Source organism: Hypomesus nipponensis, chromosome 1 (assembly GCF_054491055.1).
Source record: "Hypomesus nipponensis isolate SF chromosome 1, ASM5449105v1, whole genome shotgun sequence".
In the NCBI taxonomy this organism is placed as follows: domain Eukaryota; kingdom Metazoa; phylum Chordata; class Actinopteri; order Osmeriformes; family Osmeridae; genus Hypomesus; species Hypomesus nipponensis.
In genome coordinates this window covers 2,551,198-2,567,259 of record NC_140361.1, presented here as the reverse complement: position 1 = coordinate 2,567,259, position 16,062 = coordinate 2,551,198, and the positions used below count along the sequence as shown (strand labels likewise).

The window sequence follows — 16,062 nt, the reverse complement described above, 5'->3', positions numbered from 1 at the left end:
CAATGTATAATAATAATCTATGATTGGAAAATTGTCGATAACATCTCAACTTACAATCCAATGTTTCAGTTCCAGTTTTCGATGGCACTGTAAGGGAAAATGACAAGACATCTGAATGAATAAAATACTTTTCAAAAAAATAAATAATTCATTTGTAGATAATCCAGAGGCTATTTCTGTTTCTTTTGTAAGGAGGAAGTGAAGCGTTGGAAATGTGCAAGTTGTCAACGAAGAGCAAGCAGGACTTTAGTCAGCTGTGCAGTCAATGTCAATAGTGGTGGCAAACGCACACAAGATGCCTGGTCTACAGTAAGTTTACAGAGCAGTTATAAGTGGTTAGACACAAATACCATCAAACCATTTAAAGCTTATTACTGATTCCAAAAACAGCAATCCTCACCATGAGAGGTTTCTGCAAAGTCACTGCAAGCAGACAAGTGCTAAAACAAGCTGTGAAAAGAAGAGCAAGAGAGGGAAGAAGAGAAAGAGAGACAGAGAGAGAGAAGAGATATGGAGTCAGACGGCAGAAACCGAGAGACGAGGCAGTGCGAAAGCTGTGATGGTTTTGGACGCGCTGACGGCAGACAAACAGGAAGCTGACGGCAGACAAACAGGAAGCTGACATTTTAGGACAGGCTCGACGGCCAGACGAAACAGGAAGTTGAGATGAGAGCTGTGAAAGAAGGAGAAGCGCTGTGGGGATTTAGGACGGAGCGGAGCCCGGTGGGGGTCGGTGTGTTCTCAGTACCTTTCCGGGCGGGAAAATCCGTCCCTTTCACCAGTCGATGTGCCGGGGGGGGGCGGATGCCCGCGGAAACCTAGTCATAGTGTCATAGGCAGGGAGGCTAGTGGCACAGGACACAGAGGGGGCAACATCAACGCCAGGCAAAACAAGACTGACAAGATGCAGGTTTTTGTTGTAAGGGCCTTGCCTTCCCTCTACCTCAAGTGTGTCTCTTGACGAGAGTTTGGCAGGCCGTGTCTTTCCCAAACCACAGAGAGCAAATCACTTCTTTGACACTTGGAGTGTCTTACACACTTGGGAGTGTCTTGGGCCATATGTTCGATGGCACGATGACATGTTGAAGGGTGTTATGCCTCACTTTGGAACCAGCCTGGACTTGCCGACAGACAAGCAGTGTCTGTATGGCCCGACTGATTACCTTCAGATCCAGAATTTGTTTCGTCGTTGATGAAGCGAAGTCATGGGGAATTTGAGTCTGCTACGATACGGACTAGATTAGAGGTCCCAGTTTACTGTGAGTTTCCCACCCTGTGGTGATGCTCTCTGTGTTTTGGGCACTGTTGCAGTAAGCATCGTCAGCTGTCCAGAGACATGCCTGTTTAAAGATATGTGAAACCCATGCAGTTAGGAGTGTTAGACACCGCCCTCGAGGGCAGCCTTTTTAGTGTCACACCAAAAGCAGCCATGCTTGCCTGTCTTTGAACAAAATGATCAGGTGTATATTCACCGGGGTTTGAGGTACTCTACGGCAGAGGAAACATGCAGAGAGAACACGTCATTCAGAGCATGCCGGCGGGTTAGTAGAATCCTCTCTAGACATCATGCATTTCACACGACACTCCTCCACCCACAAACACCAGCACGACCCTCCTCCTCCACCCACAAACACCAGCTTGACCCTCCTCCTCCACCCACAAACACCAGCACGACCCTCCTCCTCCACCCACAAACACCAGCATGACCCTCCTCCTCCACCCACAAACACCAGCACGACTGGGGAAAGGTCTGGAAGCTTGCATGTGATCATCCAACACTTGAACAACAGGAACAGGAAGGACTACAGTGGACCTCCAGGGCATGCACTGTGTCTCAGACACCTTCACCCTCCTCCTGACTATCCCCCTCCCCCCCCCACTCCAGACGCTTAGCCAACCCCCTCATCCAACCATGCATGCAAAGTTTTTTTTTCCTTTTTATCTTATTTTGTATTTCTTTTTACCTTGTCATTACTGGGTTATGGACACCTTGCAAATGGTCATTATGATAACCATTATTACCTATTTCCATACTGAAACAAAACATTGCATACACAATAAAAAAAAGGATGAAAAGGATAATGGTATGTGAAACATGGCATGCTATCAACCTTCCGTAATAAAAAAACGTTTTTTTTCTAAATAGGAAAAACGTTATACATACAACATTATAGTTAATTACACGGACGAAAAGTGTATATAATGTCAAAGTAGGAACCGTAGCATTTTACACCGTAACTTACAAAAACAGAGGTGGACTTCAGATTTTGTAAGGTAACGATTGAAAGAGCCCTTAATTAGCAATGAGGGGCACTTATTAAAGAAATCCAACGCACAGGGAAGCCCACACACGCCCATTACCAGAGCACGTCTAGCAAAAAAAAAAAGCTAAAGACCAGCACCAAGAATTTGTCAATAAAATCTACGTACAAAACCCACAGAAAAGGTGAGTGTGTGAGCACACAGGAAGAGGAGAGGAGGGAAAATCGGTAAAATGAATCTTACGTTTTCATAGGAATTGTCTCAATGCTACAAAGATACAAAAAAACGTACAGCCGTTAATGGTGACGCACCAAATGATACATGTAAAACAGTTCTGGTCACATGACAACTGGCGTCAACGACCAAGACACTTGGTGACTTGTCTATCGCATTTGTCTACATCTGTAAGTGCTTAGGCAAGGCGAGGGTGACGGCAAGATGCATTAAAACATATGAATGTGAATATTATCCTAATATTCAGAATTGTTTCTTTTTTAATAAAGTGCAAAGTGCTTGACAGATCCATGAAAGAAAAAAAAAAGAAGGATGAAAAGATGGAAATAGGGGAATGGTTATCACAAAGTAAAATGCCAAGTCCCAGAAACAGAGGAACTGCAAGAAAGGAAGACAGAGAGAGAGAGGAAGAGAGAGAGATGAATAGAGAGAGAGAGATGAAGAGAGAAAAGGCAGAAGTTACTTTTCCTAATAGTTACTATAGCACTACTAGTTACTACTATAGTAAGATATCATTACTGGGAGGCAAATGGTTAACCAGAAAAGTACTACACATACAAATAACCAAGGAATCAACTGAAACTAAACAGACAAATACATGTTTACATGTTCCAGTACTAGAATAACCATACTCCAGAACATTATTTGGTCGGTGTGGCAGTTTAAACTTTACATTTTTGTACTTTGTACTCCTCTGCATACAAGTATGTCGCGGTGGAGCCACCAAAGTACAAAAGCAGGATGTGGTAAACACCGGGGCATTGCCACATAAATGGCCGCTGTTGCCACTGGAACAGAGATACTCACTCGTCGTAAACATCCTCAGTGTCCATCCTGCGGTAGAACTTGGACAGCTTGACTGAGAGGATCATGCTGGGAAGCAGGAACAGACAGCTACAGCCCAGGCCAAACCAGAAGGCGTTCTACGACACAAACACACAACATGTTGATCAACATCACAGGATAATGGTGTCGGTTCTGACATGACGACCTATTGAGGGTTGTTTTCGCATTTGCCCAGGCGTAGTTTAGTGGTTAGAGTGTTGGACTGAAGATCAGGAGGTTGCAGGTTCAAGCCCTCCCCTGTATTTTGCTTTGCAGAAAACCGTCTACTAAATGAAAACGTCATTACTATTTTTATGGAAAAGGTGTTCCAACCCAACATATTGGCACTGGTACAAACAGCAAGTCTTAAGGTTCTCTGTATAATATGGCAATTTTTACAAGCATGTCAACACATGTGGATACTATGGACCTAAACTATACACTATATGAACTGTCAGCTTGTTTGTTAAGGTCAGAATAATCCCGTGTTCCTGAGTCTTAAAGGTCACAGTAATCCCAGCTGATACATACATAAATACATGTGTACACACACACACACACACACACACACAAGTTGTGTTGGTTCAACATGGTAAGGTGCCTCATTCCCCTTCACATCTCTCCGTTTGTGTAATGTTGTCGTCTTCATAACGCCTCACTTGACTACCTCCTCACTTTCCCCACACAGGTCTCCTCTGCTGAAGGTTCCAGAAACAAAAAACACAGAAAAGGAGTAGAGGCTCGGAGGTAGCACCTAAGCCCAGGCAGTAAACTACCCATCCACCCAGAAACTTCCTGTTCTCTGTCTAAATCCATTAGCCTCTGGGGCGAGCTATTGGGGCTCGAGGGTGCCCTGGGTGGTTTTTCTCCGTTTCATTAGCAGGTTTGGAGGCTTCCTGTGGCAGCCGAGGGCTGGTCACAGGCCTCCTGCTGACAGGACAGGCGAGCAGATGGTGGATTATGTAAGCCTGCTTTTGATTTCCTGTTTCCTACCTGTTCCTCGGCTGTTTCTGGGCTCCCGGCGCTAGGCTGCTGGGGCCCTGTGAGCTCTAATCATGTGCTGGATTCCTGAGCCCGACTCAGCCTCGGTTGGGGGGTGAAGTGTGTGTGTGCGGGGGCATGTTGAGTGGTAGACAGGGCCCCATTTGTCCATGGGGCAACGTGGAGGGTCAATGCCCCCCCTCCCCCTCCCCCATCAACTGAACCACAGTGACGACACACACACACACACACAAGTGCACACATACACTACACGAGCAGTGCATGCACAGACGCACAAGCGCATGTAAACAACACACACACACACACACACCCCAGAGCTTTGCTCTTCAGGTTGAACATATGAAGCCATCAGTGGCAGCAGACCCACAGGCAGCTCTTTATGCAGACATGTGTGGTGGGTTTGGAACACTGGGAGCTGTGTGGGTCCATGTCAGTAGAATGGACTGTGTGTGTGTGTGTGTGTGTGTGTGTGTGTGTGTGTGATCCAGTTCAGGTTCTTGCACAGCAGAGCACATGCCTGTGAATGTCCTGTACCAGTCCTGTATGGTACATACAGTTCATGTGAACCTTCCCAGGAGACAGACCCCCACACACACACACGCACGCACACAACCACCCAATGACATTGCTTATAAAAAGGGCTATACAAATAAACTTGGATTTGATTTGAACACCTCCACCCACCTCCTGAATTCCCCAATTCCCAGCCTACCTCTCCCCCAACATTCCACATCCCCCCCTCTCCCCCAACACTCCCCATCCCCCCTCTCCCCCAACACTCCCCATCCCCCCCTCTCCCCCAACACTCCCCATCCCCCCCTCTCCCCCAACACTCCCCATCCCCCCCTCTCCCCCAACACTCCCCATCCCCCCTCTCCCCCAACACTCCTCATCCCCCCTCTCCCCCAACACTCCCCATCCCCCCCTCTCCCCCAACACTCCCCATCCCCCCCTCTCCCCCAACACTCCCCATCCCCCCCTCTCCCCCAACACTCCTCATCCCCCCCTCTCCCCCAACACTCCCCATCCCCCCCCTCTCCCCCAACACTCCCCATCCCCCCCTCTCCCCCAACACTCCTCATCCCCCCCTCTCCCCCAACACTCCCCATCCCCCCCTCTCCCCCAACACTCCTCATCCCCCCCTCTCCCCATGGCCAGCGTGGGTCCCAGGGTCTGGGTGGGCAGAGCCAGTGACAGCCCTGTGTTTTGTTACCATGGAATCCAGCAGGACGCCGCAGGCGATGATCTCGACCGTGTCCACGACGTTGCTGAAGGGCTTGCAGCCCGCCACCTCCATAGCCAGCTGGAGGGGACAGAGGAGGGGACAGTGGAGGGGACAGTGGAGGGGACAGTGGAGGGGACAGTGGAGGGGACAGAGGAGGGGACAGAGGAGGGGACAGAGGAGGGGACAGAGGAGGGGACAGAGGAGGGGACAGAGGAGGGGACAGAGGAGGGGACAGAGGAGGGGACAGAGGAGGGGACAGTGGAGGGGGCAGAGGAGGGGACAGTGGAGGGGACAGTGGAGGGGAAAGAGGAGGGGACAGAGGAGGGGAACAGTTTACTAGTCCTGTGTGTTAATCCACCAGATCAGCTCTTATGCAGTACCTTCATTACATCTCCTACATAATAACACCCATAGTTTCTTCATATGACTGTATTGATTTAAATTATTATGTTGGAGGAATTTCTCCTGTGCTTAGACCAGGATGAAAGCTGTCGGTACTATATATGGCATATTATACAGAAAGCTCTCAGAAAGATGTGTGGTGTATGATACTTGAGGCTCTTTCATTGTTGCCTCAGCTATTTCATTATTCATATTTCGTTATATAGATGTTTATTGCACCTGTCAACTTGGCACAGGCCAAGAATGCTTTCATCCTTCTCCTTTTAACTTTCAGAGCTCTGGAACAGGTTCTGTTTTTATGTCTTGTTGCTTAAGGCGGAGAATCCACAAAAATAATTTTATAAGATTTCTTGTTTCCTTCTGCTGTACTATTTTCAGATACAAAAAAATAAAAAAATTCACGACACTGAAAGCTCCAGCTAAACCCAGCCGGGTATGTCCCAACACAACATTTAGACTCTAAAGCATCATAAGTCCACCACAACAGCCTTCATCCATTAGAGGAATTAAAACATTACTACTTACCGAAGCCTTGACCCACTCTATGTACTGACTGAAGTAGCCTACAATGATGTCCTTGTATTTCTCAGTTTCCTGAGAAAGAAGGATATAACTGAGTTAATTTGAGAACTTAAAGAAGAAGAGTTAAAAATGTAAAGCTAATGGTGACTGAGAAGACTGTTTAATCACCTCATTGACAATATGTGATGCATTCTGGGAGATGAGATACTGGGCTGCTTCGATGGCTGACAGCACAACGTTGACTTTGTTCTGGACAAGAGAACAGGCATCATGAGTATTAGTTGGAATATAAGGATACGCACGATATACTGTATACCAACTACTACTGCTAACAACTACGACCACCACTGATAGTGTTTACGTGAGCATGTGTAGCTGTGGAGAACTTACAGGCAGGTCAGAGGCTGTCCTCTCGAGCATCCTGATACTCTGGTTCAACGAACTCTTTAAGGGACATGAACAGCAGACATTAAGAACAGAAAGGTCAAGGGTCAGACACAGGGTCATGCTGACACTCGAAACACACTTGTGTGAAACACCAGGGAGCCACGGAGGGAAGAAGAAGAACGTGTGTCTAAACTGTCGTGGATCACAACAGACTGAAACACTGCGGCGAAACATTTAACTTCTAAACAAACACAGCTGATCAGCTCTAAAAATATGAAGGCTTGGAATTTTTTGAAGTGTTTTTGTAATATCCGTAATAAATCCATAATATTGGTGTACCAAATATATAACGAATGTTAAGATACACTTAGAGACCCAATATTACACAATGATAACTTGACTTGATATATATTTATTATTGGTGTAGGTTAATTTAATCACATGCAGTTGAACATGCAAATGCATATCCCAGACAGCTGTAGTTTTACATCCTGATTAGCCAGTTATCTCCATAACCCACAGGTCCCAAAGAGTGATTATACATGGCCCGAAATAAACCCCAAACACACACACAATACAGACACCTCACAGCACATGTAAACCTCCTCTTTAGGACCAAGTCAGCACATCTCCTTAGTCAGGCTTCCATCAGAGTCTATAAAGGGTTAGGATAGCCGTGCAGGAACTGCAATCACAAGCAACTCGCGTGTAACAATCCAGATCCATCATCTCTGTCATTCAACGTGATTAACAGGCACGGATTACGGGCGGAGGAAAGGGGTTCCCTGGATGCAGTCACTCCAGACACACTTGCTTACCCTCGCCCTAACATATTTCTGGACAGCCGTTAATTGAGGTAGAAAGCGTAAAGAGAAATAGAGAAAAACAGGTGAGAAATTGTGGCGAGAGAGATGACAGAGCTTGACTGCAGTACACAGAGAAGCCACGGTGTTAAACGGGGGCGCTGTTTCAGGACATGGCAGCGCCGCGGGAAGTAACGGGAACATTCGAGACTCAGGGATGAAACACTGTTCATGTGTGCAATTGAACACTGTTGTCTTACATCTCGTCTCACTCATCATCATCCTATACTATGGTAAAGGCACTGAGACATCAGCAGACTGAAAGATCTGCTGTACTCTTGTTTGTAAAAAGGGCTGTGAAAATAAAGTTTGATTCGATTTTTTACATCCTCTGACCCTAGTCTAGCATGTCAGCGATATACCGTTTCCCAGCTTCCCTCGTCACTTAACCAGTAGGCTACAGTCATAACATCAGTCCTGACTAGTGGAGACCAGATGGGTCCACTCATGGATTTGCTGCATTGAAAAGATGCTTTGAAATGAAGAGAAAAAGGCATTGATTACCATGGCCTGCTCCATAGGAAGCACGTGCTGACTGTGAAGCTGGCGGAGAGTGTTGGCGTGGCGCTTTATAGAAGTCTGCAGAAGACCCCTGGGCTGGAGACACACACACACACACATTTGAGAACAGAATATATGTTTCAACGCACTGAGGCTCAGTTTTACAGACATGGATTAAGCCTAGACCTCGACTAAAATCTTTTTTTTTTTTTTTTACAATTTAGATTTTCAAAGAATTTATCTTTTAGTTTAGGACCAGGCTTACTCCATGTCTGGGAAAAACTGGCTGCAAATTAATATATCACAGCATATTTACATTTAGTCATTTTACCACAGTACGTACAAGGACATTCCCCCGAGGCAAGTAGGGTGAAGTGCCCTGCCGAAGGACACAACGTCATTGCCACGGCCGGGAATCGAACTCCAGGATTACTAGCCCAATTCCCTAACCGCTCAGCCATCTGACTCCCCTATACAGTTCCTCTATATAACTATAGCATTTAGTTGATTAACATGCCATCTCATTCATCGGGTTGGGGAGGCCTGGAAGGTGGAGGAACAGGGAAGAGTGGGGGGTTGAGGGGGAGCACCAGGGGAGAGAGGGGGGAGGGGGGTGCCTAAGGAGTGATGGACAAACTCCACAACAGAGCCCCACTCTGAGCAGCCTGGAGCCGGAGCACAAGGACCAGGGACCCCCGCACTGGACCCAGCCCTGATCTGGGGCATGAATAGGGGGCTTGTATCAGCTCCCAGCCCCCTGGGGGCAGGGGGGGCGAGAGCGTTCAGACTGCTCCCAGAGACTGGCCCAGTGTTCAGGTCAGGCCGTTAGACACAGGACACGCGGAGTGCTCTCCTCAGTCTGAGCCTGAGTGCTGTACCTGCTCAGTCTTGGATTAAGCAGTGAGTAAACGCTAAATCAAATCAAGTGAGCGGGGCTGGGGCACTGAGGAGGCGTTGTGTGAGCCGCGAGCGTTGATACGAGCTGGTGAAGAGGCTTCCTTACCATCAGGTCTGTCTGGGCCTCCAGCTCGTTGGCGTAGGAAAGTAGATCCACCATGGTCACGCCCTTATTCACCTGGAGATGTGAAGACACACACAGAAATATCACCACACACACACACCACCAAGATACACACACCACCAATATACCCATCATCACACACATATTACCTCCCCGCCACACACACACAACACCATACATCATGGCAAACCATGAAGACACACATCCCCAACAGAAACAACCTCTGTCATCGACTGCTCAGTAAGCTGCTATGCAGCCATGATATTTTCTTTGGGGGCTCAATGTTCAGACTGACTCAAGCTACTTTAGATTGTGCTTAAACCGCGGGGCGAGACATGTACAGCTTAAGCAAGCAAAGCTAATAATATATAAGGAACACAGAGTCTCAGTCCTGCTTCTTTGCTTTGGCAGAGGAAGCTTTTGCTATCGTGTTCTTGTGGAATACGTATGTGCAGCATTGTGGTGCTTTGGAGGAAGATAAGACATGGTGTTAGCATGGTGCCTGGCGTATGTCACTGGAAAGCCTTGTTCCTGGACCACTTATGTAACTTCTGGAAAGGAAATGAGAGGATCAGCCTATAGCAAACATATAGTGTCTGTTTGTGAGTGTGTGTTTCTGTCTGTGTGAGTGTGTAGCTACCTCCTCCAGGTATGCAGCATAGTTGATGTCTCCCACACCCGTCTCAATGAACCCCTGCAGGTTTTGCCTCCCCTCGGGGTCCAGCAGCACAATGTCTTGCAGATCCACCTTCACGCTGTCAAACATGCGCGACACATCCTTGGTGTACTGGGGGAAAGACGAGGACCAAGATTAGTTTTCCAACCGAGGGAAACTCAGAACAGGGCTGATCGTTGGACATGTGAGACTCTCTTCGTAAGACCTTGTGAAATACCCTTTTTAACTTGATTTGAGGTCATTTGTTTATGCAGAAAGCATTTCCCAGACGAAAACGATATTTCGAATCGGTTATGAGACAATAAAACTACAGCTGGAACAAAACAGACCAGTGCTCAAAACAGACTTGTTTACATATTGGATAAGATAGTTATGTAACCTCAACATTCTTTCTATAGATGCCCTAGTAAGATGCCACAGACTTGATCTAACCGACAAGGCTGACCCTGGCAGCATAAACTTTATTTTCAATCCTCAGTAGATTCTTAGTATGCCCTGAGATCACCTAGGCAACACTATTCAGACTCACAAAGTACAGATTAGTCCTCCTCTTTCAGCCCCTCGTGTCTATCCAACTTGAAAAGCGACGAGGGGGCTTCTTACCCCCCCCCCCCCCCGCCCATCATGGAACACCACGACCAAAACACCTCATTGAAAACCAAGTGAACATCCAATGAATGATCATTTCCGTGCCTAAACAGTCTCATCTCATCCGCATGCGTTTGCGATGAGATGTAGAGTGAGTAAACCGCGTCAAGAAAATTGGTTTGTGGGAAGAAAAAACAAAAACAAACTTCAAACATAGCCATCTTTTCTTACTTATATATAACAGAGGAGAGCTAATCTTGCCAGCTGGCAGGTTAGCACTACACAGCCTTCATGCTTTAAGGATAGGGCTGGCATGGAGTAACAAAGTCCAGTGATACAAGCTGAGGTAAGAGTGAAGGAACGCTAATGCTAACAACCTCTTTATCTTTATAGCAGCTGGAACTATTTCATGCTAATTAATCCCTACTGGCAAGACAATCATTAATTAGTAATTAAAACAAATTTGTGAGAAAGAGTGAATGAGACTAAAAAATAATCCATGAGGGTTGAATGGGGTGCGTGTGTGCTAGTCTGACTGAATACTGACCATAGTAGCGTTTAGGAAGGTGGTGATGTTGAAGACTTTATCCAAGCGCATTGCAGAGTAAATACCTTTGCTCTCCTTACAATTACTGAGGGAGAGAGAGAGAGAGGGAGGAGGGAAAGGAAGAATGAGATAACAAGAGGGAGAAAGAGTTTAAAGAAGCATAAGAACACCGAAAAATACAAGGAGGGCAAACATTAGGATTTGTTCTCTCATTCTGTGGATTTTTGTCAATTTTCTCTGCTGCCACCCAGCGAGCAAAGCAGGGCCGTCCAGACAGAGACTGACTACTGTGTCTCTGTCTGTTCACGGCCACGTAACAGTCTCACACTGCTAACTTTCCTTTGAATCAACTTTTATCAGTCACACAGGCCTATAGCTGTGTGTGCGCGACATCATCACATTACAAGCACACAGGCAGCCAGGGGCTATGCAGTAAGGCTGAAGGAATTGTTCCAGAGTGTTTCCTCTGTAATATCTGTGCTTGCTGATAGATGAACTGAGGATTGCTTTGGCAATTTGACTCTATTAGGAAATAAAGAGGATAGCCTCCCGTTGCTGGGAAAGCAGTAATGGATGTTTAACTCTGTGGATGATGAAAGCTTCTGAAACCAGAGAGAAACAGAGCGAGAAAGAGAGAGAGGGAAGGGTGAACAGAAAGGAAAGGATAGCTACTAATGTGCCAAATCTCTCTCCTTCCCAGATACTGGATCTTCATTAGAAGCAGACATGAGTCACATTACACGTCAGCTTGCATCCCCCCCCAGTCCTGCTGACGTTGTGTGGGTTTTGGTTTTCACTGTCTAGATTTTCTCGTTTCTATGTTCTGTATTTTGGGCTGTCATTTGGTTGTATTAATTTCACCTGTGAATCGTTATCGTGCCTACTTAAGTCGGGCCCTTTGTATGTTTCATTTCTGAAGTATTGTTTGTGTTCACGACGTACTGAGCCTACAGATAAATCATATCAAGATTGTGTATAGACCTTAGATCTTGTATTTTTGACTCAGACTTTTGCCCAACCCTTTGGATACTTTTGCCTTGTGGATTACCGACCTGTTTCCGTTTAAGATTTTTTACCTTGTTTTTGTTGAGAGAAAAAATAAAAGCCCCGTCACCGTGTCCCCCTGCTTCAGGATGCTCGTCCCTTTCTGGGTTTGTGACACATCAGTCCTTATCAACTTAAACAGGGTGGCGAGGCAGGAGACAAAACTGAAATATTCAGATAACGCTGCACGCCTCTCATCTTGTTGGATAATGGAAGTAGACACGGTGGGGACTAAAACAGTACCAGATCTTCAACACTAGATGTTGGGTTCAAATCCATCCCAGGCAATTTCCCACATATCCCCCCTCTCTCTTTCACCCATTCGTGTCTTATCTCTCTTCATCTCTGTCCTAAAAGTATGAATAGCTTTCTCTCCTGGGGCGGGGGTGGGGGGTACCTGTAGAGACTCTCCACCGTCAGGTCCAGATCTGAGTCATTGTACATGTACCCTGGGATGAAGTTCCTCCAGTCCTGGTTCACCAGGTAGGGAGTGTCCAGCACCTGCACCACAACACACATCACTCAATCTGATGCTCTCATACCAGCACGTCCCATCAGCACGACAACATGCTGATTATTCCGCCTGGTGCTGCTGAATGGATACATGTGGTGTAGCCCAGCAGGCCTCAGCTGGCAGCAGAGGTGGTTAGAGGAGCGGGGCTGACCTTGAACAGCTGCTTGGTGTGGAAGGGTTCACACAGCAGCTTCTCTGAGTTCCCCCCCACCAGGAAGGAGGCAGTAACCACTCCCATGAGCACCCAGGAGAACAGGAAGCTGAAGCCAACACCCCTGGACACACACACACACACCTCAATCAATATGGCTGCTGTACACGTACACAAAGACAGACAGATAGAAAGGACTCACACACAGACAGACACACAGACAGACAGACAGACAGCCTCCTCACGCCATGAGCATCGTTCCTCCTGTGTTGGAGATGCAGCCTCGCGTGGTGGGCGAGGCGTGCTTGTCGTATCCCAGGGTGCCGCACAGCAGCCCCAGGTAGTTGAAGGTCAGGATGAGGACCACCATGCAGCACAGCGCAATACAGCAGATCCACCTGCAGGGGGAGCCATGTGGTAAGATAACTCAACACCCACCTTTAACAGACTGCTGAGAGGTAAGGTGGAGGTGGGAGGGGTGAGTTGGGTAGGGGAACATATATAAGACTTGAAATAAAACAATGTAACCTATAAGGTGCGAACAGTATCTGGTATAAAACACTCTCGCGTAAAATCATCGGAGTGGGTCACCTGTAGAAGTCCATCTGGTCAACCTCAGGGAAGTAGTCCTCTATCCTGGAGTGGGTGTGGCTGATAAACATGGTGAAGTTGGCCAGGGAACTCTGCACTGGGAACAGCTTGGAGAAGCTAGTGATGTTACTGCCTATCCCATCCAGCATGCCCCGCACTCCTGAGAGAGGGAGGGAGAAATAGAAAAGGGAGAAAGAGAGAAAGGGGGAGAGACATACAAAAAGAGATGAATCAAATATAATTCCAGAGAATGAATCATTGACTGGTTGACTGATTGGTTGATTCATTGATTGGTTAATTGCGACTCACTCACCGTCTATAATGTTCCTGGTCTGCTCGGTCACCAGGCCCGGGGTGTCGTTGAAGGAGGAGTAGCCCTGCACACAGACAGACAGCAGCGTGAGGGAGAGACAACGAGAGTACATAGAGAGAGAGAGAGTATCAGAGAGAGAGAGAGAGAGAGAGAGAGAGAGAGAGAGACAGAGAGACAGACAGAGAGAGAGAGAGAGAGAGAGAGAGAGAGAGAGAGAGAGAGAGAGAGAGAGAGAGAGAGAGAGAGAGAGACAGTATCAGAGACAGTATCAGAGAGAGAGAGTCAGGGTGAGCCTTACCTTCTGCACTATGTTCCCAAGGTCCGTTTTCAACAGGTCATTTATGCCAGCAAGTTCAAGGTTCACATCCGATAACTGAAACACACACATCACACGCTCATTCATCTGGGGGAAGCAGCACGGTGTTCACTAGACTCAGCTCCTACTGAAAGAGTATGGAAGAAGTCAAGAAAGAGAGGTAGAATAAGAGAGTTAGAGAAAGAGAGAAACAGAAAGAGAGAAAGAAAAAGGTAGAACAAGAGTTAGAGAGGATGACGAAAAGAGAGAGAGAGAGAGAGAGAGAGGTAGAACGAGATAGAGAGAGAACCCGGCTGGCGGCGGCTGTACCCGTGTGAAGTTGGCGCTGAGGTTGATCTGTGCCAGCGAGGCGTTGATGCTGCGGCAGAGCATGGCGCTGGTGGCGTCTCCGTCCTCGTCCTGGCAGCCCGGGTCGGCCAAGGTGCGGGCCAGGGCAGAGCGCACCTGGCTGAGGTTGGCCTGCAGCCTCGCACCCCCCTCCTGGAGCACCTCCAGAGACACGCTCGCACTCTCCAGAGCCTCCTTAGTGTCCCGCATGGCTGAGGGGGGAGGGAGGGGGAGAGGGAGGGAGGGGGAGGGAGGGAGGGGGACACATGGGCAGGTTGAGTGTGTGAGCACACACACACCACACAGAAACACACTTGTGTGCACTGTGCACATACGATACAACACGTACACACACCTACAGTTACACACATTGGGATACGATACAACACAACCACGGCAACAGTTACACACATGGGACACCTGGAAGTGCACAGGAAGAGGAAGTTGCAGGTTAATCAACACGAAGGAGAGGTAGGATTTGGTGAGGTCATACTCTCTCTGGATCAGGAGGATTAATGAAGGTGGCATTCAGGGCTTTGATTGGTCCATGGAGAAACAAGGATTGCTAGCCATTGGCTCAACGGGAGAGGGAAAGTACACAGGACCAATCACAAGAGTTACAACCGGGGTAAAGGTCAGGGGTTTAGGGGTCACCAGTCACTACCCTTCAGCTGTTACCTTTAATTGCCCTCTCGATTTTAACTTTGTGGCAAAAAGTATAGTGAAAAAGAATGAGGAAGAGAAGGTTTCAGTGTTTTTTCCTAATACATGTCGTTAAAAATGTTAGTTACATAAATGAAAAGGTCAATAAATACTAACTCTTAAATACGGAAGCCCTATACATGATACAGTTACATTCATTGTCAGTCAGATAAAGCAACATATTAAAAACACAGCTGGAGAGCCCAATTCAGGAAGTGACCTCATTTAGTCCTACCTCCAGCCATGTGGAGCGCTCTGTCCAAAGCAGGGCGGACCTCCTTCCCCAAATGGTCATGTATCCTTCCGCCCAGGAGCGGGCCTACATCTGAGAAAGACAAGCAGGTTTACAAATGGGGTCTGGGGAACACAAACACATTTCAATCCATTTTTAATAAGTCAGTGTGTCATGTGACCATTGCAAAAGTGGTAACGTATTACGGTGTGGTTCCCACAGGTACTGAGTTACAGTGTTGAGATACTGTATGACATTTAGGTCACCGAGGATTGACTTACTGTCTAGGTCGTAGATTACTTTGTTCTTGGCGGTGGTGTACTGTGATATTAGGTAGTCAACTTGCTGCAAAACAACAGGAAACAGTTTGGTTACAGATAATGATCCAGGGTGTATGTTTGTGGGAAATAGGACAATAACAAGCTATACATTTATCCAGTCACACACAAACACACACCAACATACACACACACACGAATACACACCTGTATCCAGTCACACACAAACACACACCAACACAAACACACACCAAAGGAGAATGTAATTACCGTTGGCGTGTCGTTTGCGAATGTCTGCAGGTCTCTCAGGTTGCTGTTGACCAGCTTCCTCATGTGTTTCAGCTGGGAGCTCAGGTTCTGATTGGCTGCGTACGCACACAGCACCCCCGCCCTGTGGACAAACAGCAGCCACACAAACATCAGGGCCCGGTCCAGAAAGCCAGTGTGCCGAATAAGACAGCCTTCTGTCAGGGAAAATAAGCCTGGCTCATTTGTTAAACTCTCTTCAAGGAACAGGCCCCAGCTTGAATACTCAGGGA

General features: G+C 47.3%; 1 protein-coding gene across 6 annotated transcripts in view; it reads right to left on the bottom strand.

Annotated features, from left to right (window-relative positions):
- Nucleotides 1–16,062, bottom strand: part of prom1a (prominin 1a) — a 42,363-nt gene that overhangs the window by 1,614 nt on the left and 24,687 nt on the right. For 3 of the 6 annotated variants that reach the window (XM_084698996.1, XM_084698959.1, XM_084698988.1), the window contains 23 exons: nucleotides 15,794–15,914; nucleotides 15,527–15,590; nucleotides 15,249–15,338; nucleotides 14,294–14,523; nucleotides 13,967–14,041; nucleotides 13,669–13,732; nucleotides 13,356–13,515; nucleotides 13,010–13,162; nucleotides 12,765–12,888; nucleotides 12,497–12,600; nucleotides 11,056–11,140; nucleotides 9,885–10,031; nucleotides 9,227–9,298; nucleotides 8,227–8,319; nucleotides 6,863–6,916; nucleotides 6,641–6,721; nucleotides 6,476–6,544; nucleotides 5,537–5,626; nucleotides 3,304–3,419; nucleotides 2,506–2,529; nucleotides 1,965–2,033; nucleotides 749–845; nucleotides 55–87 (listed from right to left, as the gene is read on the bottom strand). In XM_084698996.1, coding sequence (XP_084555122.1) covers nucleotides 776–845; nucleotides 1,965–2,033; nucleotides 2,506–2,529; nucleotides 3,304–3,419; nucleotides 5,537–5,626; nucleotides 6,476–6,544; nucleotides 6,641–6,721; nucleotides 6,863–6,916; nucleotides 8,227–8,319; nucleotides 9,227–9,298; nucleotides 9,885–10,031; nucleotides 11,056–11,140; nucleotides 12,497–12,600; nucleotides 12,765–12,888; nucleotides 13,010–13,162; nucleotides 13,356–13,515; nucleotides 13,669–13,732; nucleotides 13,967–14,041; nucleotides 14,294–14,523; nucleotides 15,249–15,338; nucleotides 15,527–15,590; nucleotides 15,794–15,914 — 2,155 coding nt within the window. In that variant the 3' untranslated portion in view covers nucleotides 55–87; nucleotides 749–775. Of the gene's footprint in view, nucleotides 1–54; nucleotides 88–748; nucleotides 846–1,964; nucleotides 2,034–2,505; nucleotides 2,530–2,550; nucleotides 2,875–3,303; nucleotides 3,420–5,536; nucleotides 5,627–6,475; nucleotides 6,545–6,640; nucleotides 6,722–6,862; nucleotides 6,917–8,226; nucleotides 8,320–9,226; nucleotides 9,299–9,884; nucleotides 10,032–11,055; nucleotides 11,141–12,496; nucleotides 12,601–12,764; nucleotides 12,889–13,009; nucleotides 13,163–13,355; nucleotides 13,516–13,668; nucleotides 13,733–13,966; nucleotides 14,042–14,293; nucleotides 14,524–15,248; nucleotides 15,339–15,526; nucleotides 15,591–15,793; nucleotides 15,915–16,062 lie in introns of those variants that run through there. The other 3 variants (XM_084698967.1, XM_084698972.1, XM_084698980.1) reach the window with 3 other exon arrangements.